At 40.2% G+C, this 25,024-nt stretch overlaps 1 protein-coding gene across 1 annotated transcript in view; it reads left to right on the top strand.

The window, feature by feature from the left end:
* The window catches only part of SERGEF (secretion regulating guanine nucleotide exchange factor), a gene marked incomplete at both ends in the record, with an annotated part of 254,122 nt that overhangs the window by 9,062 nt on the left and 220,036 nt on the right, over positions 1-25,024 (top strand). Inside the window, 4 exons of the mRNA XM_080719834.1 lie at positions 4,192-4,252; positions 11,321-11,434; positions 15,896-15,958; positions 20,157-20,315. Of these exons, the coding sequence (XP_080575960.1) occupies positions 4,192-4,252; positions 11,321-11,434; positions 15,896-15,958; positions 20,157-20,315 (397 nt within the window). The remainder of the gene's footprint in view (positions 1-4,191; positions 4,253-11,320; positions 11,435-15,895; positions 15,959-20,156; positions 20,316-25,024) is intronic.

The following is a 25,024-nucleotide window of genomic DNA, read 5'->3' as shown; positions in this document are numbered from 1 at the left end:
TTAAATCTAAAATTATAGAGGTAATACATCTTATAAGAACATTAGTGGAAGTTTGCAATTCTAAAGTTAGTAATACTGTGAACTATATTAGAAACAGGTCCAGATAGAAGTGACTTGCTTAAAGGTACTAAGCCAGGCAAGTGGATTAGGCCATTGCTATTTAATAGAAACATAATGTGAAGACGGGCCTGGTGGTGCACGCTTGTAATCACAGTACTTGGTAGACTGACACAGGAGGATCGCGCAGGTTTGAAGCCAGCCTCAGCTGGTTAGTGAAGCGCTCAGCAACTTAGTGAGACCCTGTTTCCAAATAAAATATAAAATAGGTTTGGGAGTGTAGCCCGTAGGTAGAAAGCCCCTGGGTTCCATCCCAGTACCACAAAAAAATAAAAAAAGAAAAAGAAAAAGAAAGATAATGTGAGCCTCAAAGGTAATTAGGACATTTCTAGTAGCCCATTTTAAGAAAAGTAAACAGGTAAAATTAACTTTTAAATAATAGCTTTAATGAGATATTTTGTATACTATAAAATTTGCCCTTTAAAGATATATAATTCAGCTGGGTGTGGTGGCACACGCTTGTAATCCCAGCATTTGGGAGGTTGAAACCAGAGGATCAAGGTTTGCAGACAGCCCCAGCTACTTAGTGAGGCCTTTTGCAACTTAGTGAGACCCTGGTTCAAAATAAAGAATAAGAAATAGGGCTGGGGTTAGAGCTCGGAGGTAGAACGCCTTTGGGTTTCGTCCCCAATATTGCATACACATAAAAAAAGATGTATAATTCAATGGTTTTTAGTATATTCATAGAGCTGAACACTCATCTCTATTATCTGATTTTAGGACAATTTCATCACTACCAAAACCAACTGTATAACCAGTGGCAGTCACTTACCATTCTTCTCCAGTGACCACTAATCTGGTTTCTTTATAGATTTGCCATTTCTGGGCATTTCATGTAAATGTAAATCATACTGTAAGTGACCTTTTGTGTCTGGCTTCTTTCTCTTTGTTGTTTTCAAGTTATAGCCATGTTACAGCATGTAGGTGAAATGAATTTTAACAACTATCAGACTAATCCAGTGTATCCAAACTATTATTATTTCAGTATGTCATCAACATAAAATTAATTCTCTAGATATTTTATATTTTTATTTTCTATTAAGGCTTTGAACTCTGGTGTACATTTCTTTTTTACAAGAGTACGTTTCAATTCAGTCTAGTCATGTTTCAAGCGGTTAGTGTCCACATGTAGCTAGTGACTTCTGTATTAGCACAAATGTGAAACAGGGCCCGTTGACCTTGTTGAGAACTCTTTTCACTGTGTCCTACTTAATTTTATTTTATTTTTTTGTGGTGCTGGGGATTGAAACCAGGGGCATTTTACCTCTGAGCTACCCTCCCCAGCCTGATTTTTTATTCTTTATTTTGAAACAAGGTCTCACTAAGTTGCAGAGGGCCTCACTAAGTAGCTGAGGCTGGCCCTGAACCTGGTCCTCCTGTCTCAGCCTCTCAAGTACTGGGATCATGAGCATGCGCCAACATGTCCAGCTGTGTCCTACTTAAAATATATACTTTTTGAGGAACATACTGAAATCTAACATGAGTTTCACCACTGAAGCTGCCTCACTTCTATCTAGTTTCCCTAAATTCTGAGCAAGAGTGGGTGATCCCTCTTCATTAGAGAGAGTTTGGGTCTGCCCCTGTCACTTTGCTGAACTTGGTTGCTGATCTGAGGGGTGCTATTTGGAATTGACGGATCCCGTGGTTGGCATACAAGTCTGGGCTCTGTGGTCCCTCTGGTGGGAAGTATTATAGTTCCCAACTGCAAATAGATGGCCTTTAAGAACCTACATATAAGTTATAATTAATTTAGCTTAATTATAATTCATATAATTAAAGAAGACAGAGAGGAACAATGGTTAAAATATGGATGACAGAATCAGTAAGTAAAATCATTTTGACAGGATGTATCCTACATAAGTATGGGAGTAAAATATAATAGAAATTCATTGAGCTGGGTGCAGTGGCACACACCTGTATCCTAATACTTGGGAGGCTGAGACAGGGGGATCAAAGGTTCATGATCAGCCTTGGAAACTTAGAGAGACCTTGTTTTAAAGTAAAAAGTAAAATAGGGCTATGGGAGCCAGATGTGGTGGTGCACGCTTGTAATACCAGCATTTAGGAGACTGTGACAGGAGGATCATGGTTTGCGGACAGCCTCAGCTACTACTTAGTGAGACCCTCTGCAACTCAGTGAGACCCTGTTTCAAAATGGAGACAGAATGCTTCTGGGTTCCACCTCTAGTACTGCAAAAAAAAAAAAAAAAAAATAGTGCTATGGGTGTAGCTTACAGGTAGAATACCCTGGGGCTCAATCCCTGGTACTAAAAAAGAAAGAAAGATAATATGGACCTGTAAAAAGCAAATGTGATAAAACCCCATGGAAGGAATGGTTGATGCATATACAGTTCCTTTAAAAGAGAGATTGCTGGGCGTAGTGGTGCACACTTGTAATCCCAGTGCTTTGGAGGCTGAGACAGGAAGATTGCATAGGTTCAAAGCCAGCCTCAGCTACTTAGTGAGGCTCTCAGCAACTTAGTGAGACCCTGTTTCCAAATAAAGTATAAAATAGGTCTGGGAGTATAGCATAGAGGCAGCAAAGCCCCTGGGTTCTACCTCCAGTACCACCAAAATAAAAAAATAAAAAATAAAAATAAAAGCTAGAGATTGGGCAGCTGGAGCATATTCAGAGAGAAACTAGAAGGTAGAAAGAATTTGAAACCTGGCCATGATTGATGAAACTGTCAATAATTTAGCCTCAAGAAGAGATCTGTATTAGTGATCTATTACTATGTAACAAATTATCCCCAAGCCCTGCAGCTTAAAACAATAAGCATTCTCTCCACATTAATGAGGGTCAGGACTCAAAGAGCCACTGAGCTGGGCTGTCAAGAGATGGCAGTCAGGACAGCTGGCACGCACGCCACTTCTGAAGGTGCGGCTGGGCTGGAGGACCCATCACCAAACAGCCCCATGTGGCTGTTGGCAGGAGGCTGCAGTTCTAGCATGTGAGCCTCTGCATGGGACTCTTCAGACATGGCAGCTGGCCTCCCCCAGGAGTGTTTTGAGAGACGGAGATGCCAAGCGGGAAGCCTCAGCCTTTTATCACCTCGTCTCTGAGTCACTCATTGCTTCCTTGCTCTTTTTATTAGAAGTGTGTCACTAAGTCCAGCCCACACAAGGGAGGGGAATTAAGCTCCACATTTTGAAGGGAGTAGTATCAAAGAATTTGAGGACCTATTTTTAAAACCACCACAAGATGTCTTAGAGAGGACATGACAACTGTCTTCAAATATTTGGAAAGCATTGTCAGAAGCTACAGGCAGATAGGTTTGGCTCCACCTGAAGAGAGAAATGGAACTGTGCAGAGCTGGAGCAGCACCTGGGGAGGCGGTGAGCCCCGCGTCCCTGGAGGTCGACATTGGACGGGGTGGACGCGGAGTTGTGGGTGAATTTCTGGCATTGGATAGAGATTGGACTTGATCAGAAGTGGGAAGACTAGAGTCCCTGGCAGATAGTTTTATTGAAACATAGCCATGCTCATTCATTTTTGTATTTTGGTATAACTCTTTTTGTTATAGTGTCAGAGCTGAGCTGTGTGACAGAAACCATATGACCTATAAAATTTTTTTACTATCTGATGCTTTTTAGAAAACATTTAATAATCCCTGGACTGGATGAGCTTGAAGGTTTCCCCCAGCTGGGAGGCATTGTGATGTGTGTGTGTGTGTGTGTGTGTGTGTGTGTGTGTTACTGGGGATTAAACCTAGATACACTCTACCTCCAAGCTACATCCCCATAAATTAAAAAATTTTTTTTGTTTTGAAATATGTTTTTGTTATGTTGTTAAGAATATTGACACATTGCTAAGGCTGGCCTTGAACCTGCGATCCTTCTGTCTCAGCCTTGAAAGTACTGGGATTATAGGCTTACACCACTACTCTTAGCCACAATATGGTATTTTTAAAAGATTTCTTTTTGTAGACATAAATATAGAAGTATTTATGAGTAGAAGTGTTGAGAGCAGGAGGTTTTAAACCAGTCAGACACTACTGAGGACTGGGCATAACTTACATAACATTTTATAACTGAGTGATTCTGAGATCCAAGTCCTTTTCTTTGTTTTGACAGCTCCTGAGAGAGAAGGTTGTTTGCGTGGCTGCTGGGCTGAGGCATGCATTAGCTGCTACAGGTGATCCTTTTGTCTTTATTTTCTACACAGGTATATCATAAGGAGGAACTGAGCATTAGGAGAAAAGCTCTTAAAATAGTATTTCAAAGGGGCTTGCTGTGTTGTAGTTCTGATTAAAAGGAGGGAATGTAAGGCAGAAGTCATGCAGTAAATTCTTTAGCAGGAGGAAGTTTTTTAGGTCTTTATGTTCTAAGCATGATGCTCGATTTTCTTCCTTTTTTGATTCATTTAATCCTCACAAGCAGGAAGTGATGTGAGTTAAGTATTTATATGTAATGAAACTGAGGCCCAGAGAAGTTAAAGCACTTATGTAAGGGTCCACATGGAATAACACAGTAAGAGGTAGATCTGGGATCAGGGTCTGCAATAATCTGTATTCCAAGGGACACATTCTTAACAGTGAACTATACCTACTGACTTTCTAGTAGAGTTTTAATATTTAGTCCTTTAAAAGCTTCAAGTGAGCTTGTTTCCAGTACCATGAGTGGGTGATGAGACTGAGAGTATGTGTGTTAGGTGGAGAGGGGAGATGGCCTGTGGATTGGTGCTCTGGGCATGAAAATAAACGGGACTCAGGTTCTGCCCTAAGGGTCCTAAAGTTTAGAAAGACGATCACTGATATATACAATGCCATTAGATAGAGATATAGAGCAACTGGAACATATTTAGAGGAGAGAAATGCGGAGGGAGAAGAATATGAAGACTGTGGATAGGTGGGCGAGCAGTGATCTATCTTTCCCCTTTATTTTTCTACTCTCCCTCCTTTGAGCCCTAAACACAGCACTAATCGGTGGTGGCCAAGCCTCAGTGCCTTGTGAGTCCAGTTGTGTAGTGGAAAGGAGAGAGGGAGTGATGAGGGGCTCTTCAGCACTGTGCTAATCATCTCCTGCAGTTCAGTGCTGGGTATTCCTTTTTTTTTTTTAATAAAAAATTAAATTTTCGGCTGGGCATGGTGGCGCACGCTTGTAATCTCCACACTTGGGAGGCAGAGACAGGAGGATCGCGTAGGTTCGAAGCCAGCCGCGCTGGCTTAAGAGACCCTGTTTCCAAATAAAAATACAAAATAGGTCTGGGAGTGTAGCCTGGAGGTAGAAGGGCTTCCAGGAACCCCAGTACCAACCCCCCCACAAAAAAATTAAATTTTCTGTTTTGAGATAGTTGTAGATTTCACATGCCATTCTGAAAAAGTAAAATAGATCCCATGTGAAATTCTTCTAGTGTCCCCCAATGATAACATTTTGCAAATTTTGGGTATAATCACCAGGATATTGATGTTGATATAGTCAAAATGCTGAACAGTTCCCTCTTCACGAGGCTCTCTGATGTTGCCTTTTTATAGCCACACTCACTTCCTACCTGTCCCCATTCCCCTTTAGTCCTGACAAGCACTCTTTTGTTCTCCATCTTTATGTCATTTTAGAAGTGCTATATAAATGGCATCATATAGTATATAACCTTTTGGGATTAGCTTTTTTCTTTTTCATACTGGGGATTGAACCCAGAGGCATTCTACCTCCAAGCTATACCCCTAGCCCAATTTTGTTTCTTATTTGAAAATGGGATCCTACAAGTTTGCTGAGAGCCTCGCTAAATTGCTGAGGCGGGGCTTAAATCTTCAATCCACCTGTCCTAGCCTCTTAGGTACTGGGATTACAAGTGTGTGCCACCATACCCAGCTTTGATAGCCCATTTTCTTTCTGTCTCCTCACATGACCTTGCTCTCTATGCCTGTGGAGAGAGATTTCTGTGTCTCTTCCTCTTATAAGAATATCAGTTCTTCCGGGCGTGATGGTGCATGCTTATAATCCCTGCGCTTGGGAGGCTGAGACAGGAGGATCAGGCAGGTTTGAAGCCAGCCTCAGCTACTTAGGCTCTCAGCGACTTAGACTCTGTTTCCAAATAAAATATAAAATAGGTCTGGGAGTGTAGCCCAGCGGTAGAAGGGCCCTGTGTTCCATCCCCAGTACCACTAAAAAAAAAAAAAAAAAAAAAAAAAAAGAATATCAGTTCTATTGGGCTAAGGTCCCCTATATGACATCATTTAACCTTTATCAGCTTCTTTTTGACCCTACTTCCAAACATAATTATATTGGGATTAGGGATTCAATATCTGAATTTTGGAGGGACACAGTCAGTCCATGACAGCCACAGTTTGTTTAACTAGTCGCCCACTGAAGAACATCTGAGTTGTTTCCAGTTTGGGGATATTAACAGTAGAGCTACTATAAACATTTGTGGACAGGTTTTTATATGAACATAAATTTTCATTTCTTGGGCATAAATGCCCAGGAGTGTGATTGCTGAGTTGTATGATAGTGATTACATTTTTATAAGCAAGCTCTTTTCTTAGAAATCAGCAGGGCAAGAGAATTGACTATCAATCTTTTTCTTTCCCCCTTTCCTACCAACTTGCTGTTAATTGCTAGTATTTTTTTCTTTAAATATATCTTTATTGAGGTAAAATTTATGTATACATACACATATGTAATGTGTATGATTTGATGGATTTGGACATATGAAGTATCTGTGATACCATTTCCATTGTCAAGGTAATAGACAAATCCAGTACCTTCCAAAGTTTACTTGAATCCTTTGGGGTGTGTGTGTGTGTGTGTGTGTGTGTGTGTGTGTGTTTAGTGTCAAAACACTTAACATGAGATTTACCCTCTTAATAGACATTGAAGTGCACACTATATTAACTATAGGCACTGTTGTACAGCAGTTCTCTAGAAGTGATATAGCTGAAACTTTATATTCATTGAACTCCCTATTTCCCCTCCTCCACAATCACTATTGTATTTTCTGCTTCTATGAATTTGATCACAGGTTCCTCATATAAGTGGTATCATGCAGTAATTGTTCTGTGTGTGGCTTATTTCACTTAGAATAATGTCGTTTAGATTTATTCACATTGCCACAAATAGCAGGGTTTTCTTCTTTTTGAAAGTGGAATAGTATTTCATTGTATGCATATACTACCATCACCAAACCTTTATCCACTCTTCTGATGATGGACACTGGTTGTTTCTGTGTCTTAGCTTTTGTGTGTAATGCTGCAATGAACATGGGAGTACCTCTTGAAAATCCTGATTTCAGTTCTTTTGGATATATATCCAGAAGTGTGATTGCTGGACCATAGATAATCCTATCTTTAATTTTTGATGAGCTTTCATACTGTTTTCTATAGCAGCAGTACCATTTTACATTCCTAGTAGCAATGTGCAAGAGTTTTAGTCTCTTCACATCCTCACCACTTTTTTTTTAAATAGTCATACTAATAGATATGAGGTCAGATCTTATTGTAGTTTGATTTCCATTTTCCTGATAATTAAGGATGTCGAACATTTTTTCATATACCTCTTAGCCATTGGATTTGTGCTATCCAATAAGAGACGTCCTCTCCCTCCTTCCCCCCCCCCCTTTTTTGTGGTACTGGAGAGTAACCAAGGAGCATTCTACCTCTGAGTTACACCCCCAGACCTTTTGTTTTGAAACAGGGTCTCACTAGGTTCCTGGGATTATAGGCATGCACTACTACACCTAGGTCTTCTCCCCAATTTAATCTATAAACATTTCTGCATTTCTGCTTAAATCTCTAAAAGATGAGTAAAAGATAAATTTTTTAAAAATGTTACTCTAATACTATCATCAAACCTAAAAATTAACACTAATTCATAATATCATTAAATATTCCATTGCTATTTAAATTCCTAATTGTCTCAAAACTATGTTTTTACAATTTTTTTGAATCAGGATTTGAGTTAGGTCTATAAAAATACAGTTGGTTGATATATATTTCAAGTCTTTTAAAAACATATTTGTTTCAGCCGGGCATGGTAGCGCATGCTTATAATCCCAGCACTTGGGAAGCTGAGACAGGAGGATTGCAGAGGTTTGAAGCCAGCCTCAGCTACTTAGTGAGACCCTGTTTCCAAATAAAAAAGAGAAAATAGGTCTGGGAGTGTAACCCGAAGGTAGAAAGCCTCTTGGTTTCATCCCCAGCACCACCAAAAAAAAAACCCAAAAAACAAAAAACCACCAACAACAAACCCCCCCCCCCAAAAAAAAATCCACATTTGTTTCTTTTGAATTTCTTACTGTGTTAAAATACATATAGGATAAAATTTACCATCTTAACCATTTGTAACTGTGTAAGTCAGAGGCATTTATATTGTTGGGCAGTCATTATCACTATCCATCTCCAGAACTTTTTTCACCTTGCAAAATTGAAACTCTGTACTCAATAACTTCCCACTTTTCACTTCCCACAGGCCTTGAAGACCACCATTTTGCTTCTGTCTCTATAGATTTGACTACTGAAAACTACCTTAAATAATCAGCCGGGCATGGTGGCACGTTTGTAATCCTAGCATTTGGGAGACTGAGACTGAAGGATTGCGGTTCACGAACAGCCTCAGCTACTTAGTGAGGCCCTCCGCAACTTAGTGAGACCCTGTTTCAAAATAAAGAATAAAAAATAGGGCAGAGGGTGTAGCTCGGAGGTCGAATGCCCCTGGGTTCCATCCCCAGACCTGCAAAATAAATAAATAAATAAATAAATAAAAAATAGAATCATATAATATTTGTTTTTTGTTACTGGCTTATTTAATTTAGTATATTGTCCTCAAGGTTCATCCATGCAGTAGCATATTAGCATTTGTACAGTTAAAGGATGATATTATTCCAGTGTGTGTGTGTGTGCACATGTGCATACCACAGTTTGCTTATCTACCCATCTGTCAATGGATACTTGAGTTGTTTCCATGTTTTAGTGATTATGAATAATGCTAATGTAAACATAGGTGTACACATGTCTCTTTGAGATCCTCTTTTCAGTTCTTTGGGTTACATACCCAGAAGTAGAATTGCTGGATAATATGGTAATTCTGTTTTTAAGTTTTTTGAGTAATTGCCATACTGTTTTCCACAGAAGTTGCACCATTTTGCATTCCTACCAGCAGTGTACAAGGTTCTAATTTCTCCACAAGCTTGTCAACAATTGATGCTTTCTTTTTTTTTTTTGTTTTGTTTATTTGATATAGCATCCAAGTGGGTGTACAGTGATATCTCATTGTGGTTTTGATTTGCATTTCCCCAGTGATTAATGATGTTTAGCATCTTTTCATGTGTTTATTGGCCATTCATATATTTTCTTGGAGAAATGTTTATTCAAGTCCTTTGCCCATTTTTTAATTGGTGGGTTTTGATTTTTTTTGGTTGTTTTTTTTAAGAGTTTTCTATATATTCTGGATATTAACCATTTTTCAGATACCTGAAGTTTTTTTGTGTGTGTGGTACTGGGGATTGAACCCAGTGGCATTCTATCTCTGAGTTACACCTCAGCCCTGTTTTTTATTCTTTATTTTGAAACAGGGTCTCACTAAGTTGGGAGGGTCCTCATAAAGCAGCTGAGGCTGTCCTGGAATCACAATCCTCCTGTCTCAGCCTCCCAAGTACTGGAGTTACAAGCACGCCACCATGTCCTGCTTGCAGTTTCTTTTAATCTGTAGATTTTTCCTCTTCCATTTTTGTTCTTGCAGTTTATTGAAGATTTTGTAAGTTCTTTTTTTTTTTTTTTAATAACCCGGTGCTTTGCTCACATTGTGCTCAGTGGTCATAGCTTATTTTTCATAAAACAGGCTCATCTGTTTACAGCCTAAAGGACTATATAGCATACTTCAAGAGGACCAGACCTTAATGTTGGTGTTGAGTGGTAGGTCCAACTATGAACATCTGACTAAAGGCCAAATACATAGGATTTTATTTGTGTATTTGTATGAGGTTCAGAGCATGAGATTCATGGAAATAGAGAAAAAAACCATTCCACTGAAGTCATAATGATTAAGCTCTTGTACAGTCATGTGTATGTATGTATTTGGCAATTGAGAATCTTTGAATTTGTCTTGGTGTCATGGAAAGAACACTATCTTTTGTGGTAGGAGAGCTGAGTTGTAGCTTCTACCTGACTGCAACGTTTCTTGTGCTTTTACCTCCCTGTGTGGCTTTGGTTAAATCACACCCTCTCTTCAGGGTCTCAGTTTTCTTATCTCGTGAATGTGAGAAATGAACTTGATGGTTTTCAGGATTCTTTTCTATTTGATTTGGGATATGAGTTGTCCTTTTAGGTTAACTATGAACCTGGTAGTATCCTAGTGATTGGACTTTGCAGGAATGTCCTGGAAACTTTTTGAAGGATATTTTACTATACTGGGATTTTCTTGGATGGTCTTTAATTTTTCTGATGATTGTATTTTTTTCTTTTTTGGTGGTACTGAGGGCTAAACATGGGTATTTTACTTCTGAGTTACACTCCCAGCCTTATTTTTTATTTATTTATTTTTTGTGGTACTGGGGATGGAACCCAGGGACATCTACCTCTGAGCTACACTCCCAGCCTTATTTTTTATTTATTTATTTTTTGTGGTACTGGGGATGGAACCCAGGGACATCTACCTCTGAGCTACACTCCCAGCCTTATTTTTTATTTATTTATTTTTTGTGGTACTGGGGATGGAACCCAGGGACATCTACCTCTGAACTACACCCCCAGCCCCCTTTTTTATTCTTTATTTTGAAACAGGGTCTCATTGAGTTGCAAAGGACCTCACTAAGTAGCTGAGGCTGTCTGCGAACTGTGAGCCTCCTGTCTCAGCCTCCAAAATGCTGGGATTACAAGCATATACCACCGCACCCAGCCTATTTTTTATTTTTTATTTTTTTTTTTTTATGGGTCTGAGGATTGAACCCAGGGGCATTCTCTCTCCAATCTACATCCCCAGCCCCACTAAGTAGCTGAGACTGGCTGTGAACCTGTGATCTTCCTGTCTCAGCCTCCCAAGTACTGGGATTTCAGGTGTGTACCACCAGGCTCAGCTGATGACTGTATTTTTTATTGGCATAGTGGTAATCCCCATAACTTGTCAAAAGACCTCTCAAAGCAATTGAGATCCATAATACTCATGTTAACTGAGAACGAATTAGGAATTTCCCATAGCACTGAAGTTCAAACAGCAATCTGGTCTTATCCTGATGTACATTTTCTGTTTTCTCTTTTGCTCTGTTGGGAAGTGAGTGGCAGTGTGTACCAATGGGGGACTGGTTTGGCATCATCTGGACGACGGTCATGCCCTGGGCAGACTCTCCCATTGTTTTTGACAGCAAAGGAACCAAGCAGAGTGCCAGGTAAGGGCTTATTTCTTTTTTGTTTTATATTTATTTTTTATAAGGAAGTAGAGACACAGACATGAAGAAAATGGGTAAATGAATTTTTACTTTTCTCTTTTGAGCTCTAATTCTATTGGCTGGTATATTAGTATTGTTGGTTTTTTTGTGTGCACAGTTAAAGTAACTCTCTCTGCTGCCAGAGTTTTGTATCTGTTGAGTGATAGATGAAAATCAGAAGGTAGAGATCAAAATGGTGGCTCTAGAACTATTAAAAGCTACCTGGAGCCGGGTGTGGTAGCACACTTGTAATCCCAGCATTTGGGAGGCTGAGATAGGAGGATCACAGTTTACAGACAGCCTCAGCTACTTAGGCCCTTTGCAATTCAGTGAGACCCTGTCTCAAAATAAAGAATAAAAAATAGGGCAGGGTTGTAGCTCAGATTCCATCTCAGTACCGGGGGGTGGGGGGGTAGGGGTGGGGTGGGGATGGGGTGGGAGGGGGGGAAACTACCTGTTTGGAAACAATGTGTAGTAGTGTGGAGCCCATGAATTCTGAATCCTAAACTGAATTTACCCGCCAGGCACTGCAGCAGCTAGATGGAGATGGCCCTGATAAGCTTGCTGCATGGCCATAAAGACATGAGATTGTACCCTCTCTGCAGCTAGGCTCACCCTAGAGGGAGAACCCAGAAGGACCATGGGCTCCCCCCACCCAGCCTTTCTCCTCAAAGGGAAGCAGGAGTGAAGAGGAAGTATAGAGAGGGCCAGAGGTGTTCCTACAGGGAAGTCTCTCTACAGGAAAGCATAGGGCGTAGGTAATGAGTTCTTCCTGCTTGTAGGACTGATGGCTGATCTGCTCTTGGTCAGTTGGTCTGTAGGGGCTTCTCTCTCTCTGTCCCACTCTACCCCTTCCCTCTGTCACCCCTTCCTCTCCGTTTTCCACGTTTCTGTGGCTCTCTTTCTGTATATTGCTATGTCTCCATCTCCTCCTCTGCCTTTTTTCTCTTGTCCTCTTATTTTGTAACTCCATTTACTAAGGATTGGCTATAGAAGAACCTGCACGAATGATCTCTAACTGCTCTTCTCTAGCCTTGGACAAAGGAGGGAGTTTTGGAAAGAGGGAAGAGTAGGAAACAGGAGGCTGCAGTGGGAGTAAAGTATGTGCGTGGGATCGTTATGATTTTTTTTTCTTCTTTTGTGGCATTGGGGATTGAACCCAGAGAAACTTATCTCTAGGTTACATCCCCACCCCTACTTTTTATTTCTTTTCTTTTTCTTTTTTTGTTTTTGTGGTACTGGGGATGGGATTCAGGGGCCTTCTACCTCCAGGCTACACTTCCAGACTTACTTTATGTTTTTATTTGGAAATAGGGTCTCACTAAGTTGCTGAGAGCCTCACTAAGTACCTGAGGCTGGCTTTGAACCCACACGATCCTCCTGTCTCAGCCTCAGAAGTAGTGGGATTACAAGCATATACCACCATGCCTGGCTATTTTTTATTTCTTATTTGGAAACAGGGTCTCACTAAGTTGTGGAGGGCCTTGCTAAGTTGCTGAGGCTGGCTTTGAGCCTGCTATCCTCCTGTCTCAGTATTTTGAGTACTGGGATTACAAGTGTGCACCACTATACCTGGTTGTCATTTTGATTTTTCTAAGTCCTAGGGGCTCTCTTCTTTTGCTGGGGCTGGGCTCAGCTTCCTGAAGCCCATGTAAAAAAAAAAAAAAGAAAGAAAAAAAGGAGGCATTGAAGCTAGATGGCTTGTCACTTCACATAACTGCAAGTAATCATAATATAAACCCACACTTTCCAAACCTTTTTCTTCCTTCATCAAGGTGTTCACTGCTCCCCAAGTATACTCTTCCTTTGCATGCCTCTGTGCCTGTGGACAAACTGTTACCTCTACCTAAAATGCCTTTCCTTCCTGCTCTTGCTGGAAGTTCCTAAGATTTTTTTTTTCTTTTTTTTTTCTTTTTTTTTTTTTTTTAGTACGGGGGATGGAACCTAGGGCCATTCAACCTCCGAGTGATACCCTCAGCCTTATTTTTTATTCTTTATTTTATTTTATTTTATTTTATTTTATTTGTGGGTCTGGGGATGGAATCCAGGGGCATTTGACCTCCAAGCTACAGCCCCTGCCCTATTTTTTATTCTTTATTTTGAAACCGGGTCTCACTGAGTTTCAGAGGGCCTCACTAAGTAGCGGAGGCTGTCTGCGAACCATGCTCCTCCAGTCTCAGCCTCCCAAAAGCTGGGATTACAAGCGTGCACCACCACGCCCGGCCTTTATTCTTTATTTTGAAACCAGGTCTTGCTGAGTTGCAAAGGGCCTCACTAAGTAACTGAGGCTGGCTTCAAACTGTGATCCTCCGGTCTCAGCCTCCCAAATGCTGGGATTACAGGAGTGCGCCACCATGTCCAGCTTTCCTAAGGATTTTTTTTTCAGTACTGGAGATGGAACCCAGAAGCATTCTACCTCTGAGCTATACCTCAACTCTTATCTCTTTAGTCTTTTATTTTGAAACAGGGTCTCACTGAGTTGCAAAGGGCCTCACTAAGTAGTAGCTGAGGCTGTCTGCGAACCTGGTTCCTCCTGTTTCAGCCTACCAAATGCTGGGATTACAAGCGTGCACCACCATGCTTGGCTTCCTAAGAATTTTTTAAGGCTGACCTCAGTGCAGCTTTCCCAGTAGAGACTCTTTTCTTCTTCTAGCCTTCATTGCATTTTTTTCACATACATGAAGTATTGTATCAGGGTAAATTGTTTTTATGTTTTTTCATATGTCAAAGATTATAAGCTTTTGCCGGGCGTGGTGGCGCACGCTTGTAATCCCGCGCTTGGGAGGCGGAGACAGGAGGATCGCGCAGGTTCGAAGCCAGCCGTGCTGGCGTAAGAGACCCTGTTTCAAAAATATAAAATAGGTCTGGGAGCGTAGCCCGGAGGTAGAAGGGCTTCCAGGAACCCCAGTACCACCAAAAAAAAAAAAAAAAAAAAAAAAGATTATAAGCTTTTCAGGAGCAAGAGCAGTGTTTTATTCTTCTCCATACTTTTAGCACAGGACCAGTAACTAGAAGGAACAAAATATTTTTCTTAATTTGACTTAAAATATTTTTCTTAATTTGACTTGATGTCAGCTTGGAATAGCAGTTTAGATTGAGAGTTGGTTTGGAGAGTTTTGTGATGAGATATCAGAATGGATCATCACCTTCCTGCCCTCACAGTCATCTTCCCTCTCTTCCTTCCTTCCTTTTTTTTTTTTTTTTTTTTTTTGTCATACTGGGAATTGAACTCGGGGGCATTCAACCTCTGAGCTGTATCCCAGGCCCTATTTTATTTTATTTTGAAACAGGTTCTTGCTAGGTTGATGAGAATCTCACTACTTGCTTAGCCTGTCCTCGAACTTGTGATCCTACTGTCTCAGCCTCCCAAGTACTGGGATTACAAGTGTGTGCCAACATGCCCAGGAAATCTTCACATTTCATTCTTCCATTTTCACCTTATTGTGCAGGTTTTGGAGCTAGATTTCTGCCTGTTTCCTCCTCACCTGGCCACTAGGGGCCCAGGATTCCTTTTTGGTGAATGTGGCTAATGTGGCTAGAAACATCTGCTTGTCCTATTATCACTTTCAGGATACTTGAAGGAGTGAGATGTTTTTATGAAGATACTAGTTCAGTAAACAGAAATGTAAGAAAAGAAGTCTTACAGAATAAGACTATATTTATCTGCATGCTAGACCACATTACCACAGGTTATCCCAACTCCAGCACGGTTTTTGTTGGTGTTTTGTTTTGTACTGGAAATTGAACCTGGGGGAATTCTATCTCTGAGCTCTAACCTCAGCCCTTTTTATTTTGAAACAAGTCTTCTAAATTGTTGAGGGTCTCACTAAGTTGATTGGGATTCTACCTCATCAGTGAAGGCAGTGAGATTCAGGGAGAAAAAGTGCCAGATTTGGAGCTAGGAGGCCAGTTCAAGTTCTGTTCTACCTGTGTGTTCTGAGCGGGCTTGCATTTGTATTTAAGTTCTGCACAGATAGCAGCTGAACAAATGAGATGTCATTGCTTCTAGGCTCACTCAGCAGGCAGAGGTAGGAAACATAGACAAGCACACATATTTTTCATACATACGCTTGTATCTGTTCATCTGTCTCTATTAGAAACCATCTATTTATACTGATTTCTGCAATTACAGTCCAGTATCAGATGGCTGTTTCTAGCTTTCCCCTTTTCCCTATCTGAACCTTTCCTCTCCTCTCTGATAGTGAAGAATCTGGCTCCTTTCTTCTCAGTATATTTGCTTATTTGTTCAAACCTTTGCTATATTACCAGTCTCCCACCATGGCAGGCTCTCCTTTACTAGTGCTACTGACTCATACTTGCTGACCGAGTTTCTTCCCAGGCCCAGGTGATGCTCCATGAGAGTTGCCTTTCTGCCCTATTTGTTCTGTTATAAACATAATTCAAAAGAATTTTTTTTTTTAGGCCTAGAGAATTCTAAAGCAATATGTGTTCTTGCTGGCTCAGACCACTCAGCTTCATTAACAGGTAGGTACCAGCTCTTTCACAGTTTAATATGCCATTCAGAATTTACTGCTGAATTGAGATACAGAGGGAAGGTTTATCTTTGGAGCCAGATATCTGATGTTACCACTTAGGCAAATTACTTTGCCTTTTTGAAACCATTTGCTTGTCTGTAGCATACTCTATGTGTAGTTATAAGAACTAAATATGATAATACATGTAAAACACTTTTATATAATGAAGGCTCACTTCCTTCTCCTCTGAATTTGTTTTTTCAATTATATAAGAGGGATGAGAATATCATCTTCTCAAGGTAGTTGTGATGGTCAAATTGTATAATCAGAACTAAATATATATATGGTCATGTGTTGCTTAAGGATGGGCTTATGGTCTACAGAATGCATCCATAGGTGATTTTGTCATGGTTTGAACTTTATGGAGTTTACTTGCACACACCAACATGGTATAGTCTACTACATACCTAGGTCTTATGGTACATATCAGTGTATATGTGGTCTGTCATTTGACTAAAATGTTATATGGCCTATCACTATATAACATATACATCTAACTCATTTCAGTGTCCACTATAGCTTCCTAAGTTCTCTTGTCTATTTATACTCATAGATGTTTAAAATCAAACTAGTCTGTTTTATCCATCTGTATATTTGATTCCATCTATCTATTTTCTGTCTGTATTTATGCTGTTTATTTATCTATATATTTTATTTCTTTCATTTTTCAATTTGTATGTGTCTAAGCCTAAGTCTATTTTTCTCTAATCTGTTTTATGTTTTTATATATTTTTCTAATTTATCTCTCTATTTCATTTCTTCTATTCATTTTTATGTCGAATCTGTTTTTATCTCACTTTATTTCTCTGTCTGGCTGAGTATTTGACACACCTAGCCAATACAGTAAAAACTTTTTAGTGACTTTCCTTAGGAGGCAATGCAATGTTTCTTGAAAGTAGTTGTCTTTTTCCTTTGACCCAGATTGTCCTGATCACTGCTGTTAGGGGTCTACTGGAGACTATACTCCTGAGAGATTTATTTTGATACATCTTCTATACAGAAGCAAATAAATTTCATTTTTTAAGCAAAGGAGGAACATTCATACTTTGTTTTCAGTGTTCTATAGTACAGGTAAATGAATGATGACATGCATTCTTCTACATTGAGTTTGTAATGCTGTCCAGCTGAGATATTCCTGCTCTTTTCAGAATTTACCAATTCTGAGCTAAATTTGTCTTTTAATGAGCTTAAGACAGTCAGCTAACAAAAGAAACACCTACTTTTAGTATCTATGTCACATTAGGTATATTTATTAGAAATATATTTCTTTTTTTTTTTTTTGGTGGTACTGGGGTTCCTGGAAGCCCTTCTACCTCCAGGCTACACTCCCAGACCTATTTTTATATTTTTGAAACAGGGTCTCTTACGCCAGCGCGGCTGGCTTCAAACCTGCGTGATCCTCCTGTCTTTGCCTCACAAGCGCGGGGATTACAAGCATGTGCCACCATGCCCAGCTAGAAATATATTTCTAATGAGTTGAAAGTCAACTATAAGTGACTCCATTGGGCACCTGGTCCCACTCTCCTGTTACAGAGGAAGAACTGGAGACTCCAGGAAGAGGGGTGACTTGTTCATTCCCACAGCCAGTGACGGAATGGAAGGTGTGCTTTTCTGAGACTAAAAGTAGAGGCAGGCATTTCTCCTTTGTTCTAAACAATTTGAAATGACTGATGTTATGCAAGCCCTAGAAATTGTCTAATTGTCTGTTAATGTCAATTTCTTAAAAATAAACCCTGTCATGAGTAAATTTACTATTTCATTTGTGGGAACTTAAAGTGTTCTTTTATATACAGATTTTGAGTTTTTTAAATGAGATGTAATTCATGACATTCATCTAAAATGTCCATTTAGTCATTTTGAGCATATTCACAGAATGAACTGGCTTTTGGTAGTTTTGAAAGTGATTTAAAAATTGTCAAGATTAATAGCCCTCTTTTCTTTTCTAGTTCAAGCTGTTAACACATTGGATTTTGCTTAGCACTCTTTAGACCTTTTCTCTGGAGTCCTTGAGGATTGTGTAACTGTTTGGCATTGCAGCAGAATTTAATTTTACCTGCTGATGCAACAGTGCAATGATTCTCATGTGGGAGACAGTTTGTCTTTCAAAAGATTGGTTTCGATGTACTAAGATAGATGAGACACGATCCAGACCCAGGCTTCATCGGCAGTGGCATCTCCATAGCATGCCTGTCCACTTAATGGATTGATCTTTTGCTGATGGGGGCTTCTTTGCCCTCTAGTAAGGGAATATTATACTTTGCACACCTTGGTGAAGTCCAGGAAGGTTGCCCTTTCTCTGAAAATGAACTATACCAATTACACTGCATAGAACTGTAGAATATCAGATCTGCAGGGTTACTGGGGTGGCCAAAGGCTTTGCTGTCTTTTCCTGTCTCACTTTACAGTTGAGGAAGCAGGAGCCTAGAATATGAAGTGGTGTGCTCAACATCAGTGATAAGTCGCAGATGGGCCTTGAACTGGAGCCCCATGAACCCTCGTCTTAGTCCTCTAATGAGACTGTTGGCTTTTGATCAGTTCTTGGACATATACCAGCTTCCCTAAAACAAGCAATACTGTAAAGTTTGATTGGAGGTCACAAAGTGCTGTGGAAGCAGAAGACTTGGCTTCTAGTATCTTTATTGGCCCCAAGTCCTTGTTAGCCAGGTGATTCTGAAAGTCATTTGACATCTTCCAGGATTAATTGATTTTCTAGAACAGTGCTGTCTGATAGAACTAAAATGCAAGCCACATTTCCTTCCTTCTGTCTACCCCTTCCTACCTTTCCTTTCCCTTTGGTACCAGAAGGATTCTACCTCTTAGCTATATCCCCAGTCCTATTTTATTTTTTTATTCTTGAAACAGGGTCTCACTAAGTTGCTGAGATGGGCTGTGAACCTGATCCTTTTATCTTACTTTGTACTCCAAAGTAATGGCAACTATAGGAGTGTGACATCACGTCCAGCTTGTGAGCCACAGTTCAAAGGATAAAAAAAAAAATAGGTGAAATTGATTTTAATGATATATTTCACTCCAGCATATCTAAAATGTTATTTCAGCACATAATCAATATAAAAATTATTCATGAGGTACATTTATGTTATACCAAGTCTTTGCAATTCATTTGTGTGCTTTTCATAAGACATACCATGGTTTAGACTATCCTCATTTCAGGTGTTCAGCAGTCACATGTGGCTGGTGCGATTGGATAGTACTGTTTTATAATCTTACTTAGACTGTTAGGGTTGGGTAAGCTTAGAGAGCTTCTCTGAGGAGTTGCAAACCGAGAACATATGCTAAATTATAGCCGAGGCTTCATTTTGTTTAGCTGTCTTCTAAAAGATATTTTTGAACTAGAATGTTGTTTAGACAGGCGTTTGCTTTCTGGTTTGTCACAGTCGCCCACCAAACGCTTCTGTTACCAATGTCATCAGTCATATGGTCTGCCCTTGTAGACCAAGTGCCCTCCCTTCCAATATTCAGCTGGTGAAACTAAGGCTTAGAGAGGAAGTGATTTGTCCAAGGTCAATAGCTAGTTAGCAGATCCAGGAATAGAAGCCAGAGTCACTTGACTCTGAATTTGCTTTTTTTCCCTCTATTAAATCACAGTGTCAGTCATTTCTGCTTATAGCAGAGGATTATTGTGAGGTTGAAATGAGCTAAAGTGCTACACAGATGTGATGTGATAGCATTGCATTTTCTGCTGGATGGGGCCTACAGTGAAATATCTTGTTTCAAAACTTTCAGCTTAAATAGTATAGCTTTTAACCTGCTATTTTAAAAAAGTTAAAACATTTTTCTTAACAAAAGGTAATACAAGTATATATTTTTTTAAATGTAGAAAATAGAGAAATATGTCTCACATAGGGTGGCTGATGAATGAATATTTATTGAACGGATAAATGAAGAAAAATAATCACACATTCTATTTCTTAAGCTATGAGGAATGTTTGGCCTGCATATATATATATTTGTAAATCTTATATTTTATCATGCTGTACATGCATTTAGTATTCTCTGTAGTCCCACTAAGGTTTGTAGCATAAGTATAAGATAAATTCTTTTAACCACTTCTTTTTCAAATCTGTGTTATTTTCCATCATTTGGGACTAATGTTCCTTCACCCCTTGTTCCCCTTCTGTTTGTTTAAGATGCAGGAGAGCCATATGTTTGGGGAAGTAACAAACACAGGCAACTGGCTACCGAGGCTGCTTTTCTTCCCATGCCCCAGAAAATAGAAGCACATTGGTTTCAGAATGAAAAGGTCACTGCCATCTGGAGTGGGTGGACACACCTGGTTGCTCAGACAGGTGAGACTGCTGCAGAGAATTTGAAGTTGATAAGAGCCTCTGAGGGATAGTCATCCACACAGGCATGGATACTTGGGATTAATGCTTTTTACTGATGGAAAACTTTAAGTACTGGATGGAGGGACATTTGGGGTCAGGTTCTGCCATCAGCCAGGTATGTATCTTTTCCTTTCTTCATGGCAGGTTTATACCCAAAAAGGCAAGGCTGGGGTAGGTTAATTGCTTCTGATTCTAAGAGGCCATGAGGAATCCGTTGTAGCAAACATTACCCAGAAATTATCTAGGTTATTTGGGAGCCCTTACCTTGACATAACCTAAGAGATGACTCTGTTTACATTTCCACCTGAGTCTAAATTAAAATCATCAGAAAATGTGAAGCCAAAGGCAAATATTTTAAGATTGAGATAGGAACATTATTTCAAATGATGGCTGGCATGATATTCTGATTTAAACTGTTATTGATCCTACCAAACTACATACATCGATTCAGCCATCTCTCATTTCCTCAGATACTGTGATATCATGTCATACAGCGTTTGACATCTTCAACTTCTTGGAGTCTACATCTGTTTCTAAACTTTTCCTCAGGGCAGTTCTTTTTTGGTTCTCATATTCTGAACTTTGCTTTTGGATTTTGTTTTTCACGGCTTTTCTTCATCCCTGCTGTCCAAGAGCTCCTCCTGACTTACACTGAGTTCCTCAGACAAACCTTTTGTAATTTTAGCGTTTAATTATTGTGTCAAGGTCTCTGGAACATCAGGAGCCCTCTGGCTTGCTCTTGTCCTGCTTTCTAGGCACACGTTTGTCTCTACACTTCCAAATACTTGGTGACTGTTATTCTAGTCATTTCTGGCTTTTGCAGGTTTTCAGCCTGCTTCTGTTATCTTAGGTAAGTCACATATACTACACATTTGTACACAAAGACTTGTGATCACTTTTATATATGATGTTTTGTTTTTTTATTGTTCTTTAAAAACTTTACAATCATTTTGGAGTAAAGGCCTGTATAACAAATATGTATAATAAAATGTCCGTATTATCACTTCAGAGGCTTCTCAAGGGAAACATGTCATCTGGAAGAAAACCATGTCTGTCCTCAAAAGAGGTTCAGACTGTTAAAGATTAGGTTCATTTACAGAAGCTTTTCTTAAAGAATCTCACTGAACATAGTAGCAACTTATTTGTGTACTCACTGATATCCTCCTCCTCTTGACAATAAGCTTATGAGGGAAGCCACCATATTGGTCTTGCTCACTTCTGTGACTCATCTGCCTATCTGAGAATGAACTCATTTTCCTTGTCATGCTGTTTCTAGTTAAGAAACTAAACACTCAAATGTAAGGCAGGGTAGACAGCTAGGCTTTCTGACCTCTTTCCTAGGACTTACTAATTCATGAACAGAAGGCTTCTGTTTGTCTCTTTGGATTCAGGAGCCCAACCAAAGCAGTTAATGTTTATTGGGAATCTCTTGGGCAATGGGCTAAAGCTCTGGAGAAATGGAGAAGAAAGGCATGGGCCATGCTTTCTCATTAGAATATATATAGGCTTGAGCTCATAGAGATGAAAACCTCATCCATCCATCCATCCATCCATCCATCCATCCATCCATCCATCCTACTGGTGATGTTCTATTGCCTTGTACTGGATATAAATCTTGCCCTTAAGGAGTCTGTTAGAGAAATAGACCTGTAATCAAATTTTAGCAATTCCAGTGTAAGAAGTACAACAGAGTTAATTACAAAGTGCAAAAGTAGCATGAAAACTAGCAGTAGTCTGAGTAGTTGGGTGTTAACAGGTAGGCATTTTATGGTCAGTCTTCAAAGAATCGCAGTGCAGTAAAATACACTTACTCCCAAATGTTTGTGATTTGGTTTGAGTCCATCAGGAAACCTTCAGCTAGGTAGAAAGCTGACTAACAGAAGACATGAAGATGTTTCTTTGCAGTACTATAACTGATGCTGATTCCCGTGTCTTGGCCGGCAGCCCAGCCCTCAGGATGGGAGGTTGGAACCCACATTCCTGACACTGTCTGAGTCACTCTAGTGGCTTTGGAGCTTGGAGTTAGGCTTCCACCTCCACTCGGGAGCATGACTTTTTGGGTAACATTTTCAGCTATTTAATTAAGCTGTTAATTCAGTTGTTTTGTTTATATACAGTGCCACTTTCCTCTTTCTCCAAAGTTCAGGATGGTTAAATGCTGGGATGTTTGAGAGTCCTAGTTGTACTGAAGTTGGGGTATATGGGAGTCTCTTGCTATTTGATTCATAGATTCTGTGTTCCTTCTAGCAGCGTGGAAGCCCTTTCCCTGATGTCATTGAGAAGACACACCCAGGGCTTCCATTTATTCAGATTCAGCTGCTCATATAAATGAGAACAAGATTTTTTTTCACAGGGTCAGAGGCAACTCTAGTGGAATGGGGAGTGATTTGACTCTGGTTATTTTCACAAGCTCCAGTGGTGAACTGTTCCTGGGATGTACTTGCTGGCCACAACAGCACACAACTATTCTGAGTCTTATCTGGGAGACTGTGTGATATTTATTAAAAAGAGAGTTAGTGCATAGTGACCATAAAAATGGCCAGAAAGGTGGAATGGGATAGGAGAGGGAGGACACTTTGCCTTTCCCTTTCTCTGTGTCTCTAGACTGCTGCTTCTCAATTAGAGATGATTCTGTCTCCCCAGGAGATAATTGAAATGACCTGGGACGTTTGTCGTCGTCCCAGCTGGGAGGTGCTACATCTAGTGAGCGAGACCAAGGATGCTGCTAGGCATCACACAGTGCAAGAGCAGCCCTGCCACCCCCACAACAAAATAATTATCCAGCCTGAATGTTAATAGTGTTAAGACTGAGAAATTCTGTCCAAGATTGACATCCCTTGTGGTAGATGTTTAGCTAGGGAAGTTCACACGGTGTCACAATAACTTTGCAGATTGTATGGGAATCTGGATGTGCTCTCTGCCCTCCCCTCTCAGGAGTCTGGTGCCTGCCTGCAGTGTTTGCAATGGAAAAATACTTTTCTCTGTTAGTCAGAGGCACTTGGAGAGAATCCAAGAGAACCTGTTCTAATCTGGGAGAGTTGGCAAGGGTACCTGTGTCTCAGGCTGGTGGAGTTGCATTCTAGAAACCTTCCCCAGGCTGTTTAATGTCCCTGATCATTGTTCTCAGGAACTTCATGGGACTCCTGGGTGACTTTATCCAGGATCAGTGACCTGCAGCTGGCTCATTTGAGATTCATGATTTCCTGGCCAGCCGTGCTTCTAGTGCATGCTAGATGACAGATCTGGGTGCTTTCCTAGTTTGATGACCTTGATTAAGTCACTTCACGTGTCTAGCTCTCAGATTCCTCACCTTTCAAGTAGAGAATTAAAACCTACCTATCTTCTGCATAGGGCTGCTATGAGGTTTAAGTGAATGAATCTGTATGAAAGATCCCAACTAATTGTAAAGTGTATACATAAGTGATGTTGTCTGAGGTTGGGATATATAAGTAAATTCAGGAGTCAGTAGTTGCTCCTTGAAGGACTTCTGTTTCAGCAGTGACTATTTCTGCTATATAAATTTGAGATATACTACCTTCTGCCCTCAGGGCTCATGAGCTGGCTGGGGATATGGTACTCAATCCAATTCTTTTTGAGATAGGGTACTAAGGATTGAACCCAGGGACATTTTACCTCTGAGATATACTCCTAGCCCTTTACAAAAAATATTATTCTGAAACAGGGTCTTGATATGTTCGAGGGCTTTGCTTATTTGCGGAGGCTGTCCTTGAACCTCCTGTCTGACAGCAGTCCTCCTGTCTCCACCTTCCAAGTACTGGGATTAATAGGTGTGTGCCACTATGTTCTTCTCTAAATAGCTAATTCTTGACAGGCCAAGTTTTTTAAAGTCTTTCAGTTGGCAGGTGGACTTTTTAGGTTATCAACAGTTCGGAATATCTCTGTGGCCTTGTAGATAATTTTATCTGTTAAAATTGATCCTTCAGCCAGATGTGGTAGCACATGTTTGAAATCCCAGTACTTAGGAGGCTGAGACAGGAGGATTGCTAGTTCACAGATAGCTTCAGCAAGAAGCGAGTTTCTGATCAACCTAGTGAGACCCTGTTTCAAAAAAAAAAAAAAAAAGGAAGAAAGGAGCTGGGCGTGGTGGTGTATGCTTGTAATTCCAGCATTCCGGAGGCTGAGACCAGAGGATCACGGTTCGTGGACAGCCTCAGTTACCTAGTGAGGCCCTCCGCAACTTAGTGAGACCCTGTTTCAAAAGAAAGAATAAAAAATAGGGCAGGGGGTGTAGCTCAGAGGTCGAATGCCCCTGGGTTCCATCCCCAGACCCGCAAAAAAAAAAAAAAAAAAAAAAAGGAATAGAGCTGGAGATGTAGCTTGGAGATAGAATGCCTCTGCACTCACATAAACATACTCTTCACCTGGATGTGGTGGTGCATACCTGTAATCCCAGTACTTGGGAGGCTGAGTCAAAAGGATTGCAGGTTTGAGGACAGCTTCAGTGACATTGTGAGATTCTCAACAACCTAATAAGTCCCTGTTCTAAAACAAAGAAAAAAAACTGGAACTATAGCTTGGAGTTTGAACGTCCCTGCACCATGAAAATAAAAATGTATCTTTTATGAAGAACTCCTCTCAGTTTGTAATTGTACACATGTTTGTATGCTTGCTTGTTTAATGTGTAGGCTGTAAATTCCATGAGAGCAGCG

The sequence above is a fragment of the Muscardinus avellanarius genome (genome assembly GCF_963383645.1).
Source record: "Muscardinus avellanarius genome assembly, chromosome: 1".
Classification (NCBI taxonomy): domain Eukaryota; kingdom Metazoa; phylum Chordata; class Mammalia; order Rodentia; family Gliridae; genus Muscardinus; species Muscardinus avellanarius.
The sequence above is the reverse complement of the archived record's forward strand: the minus strand, read 5'-3'. Positions and strand labels throughout refer to the sequence as shown.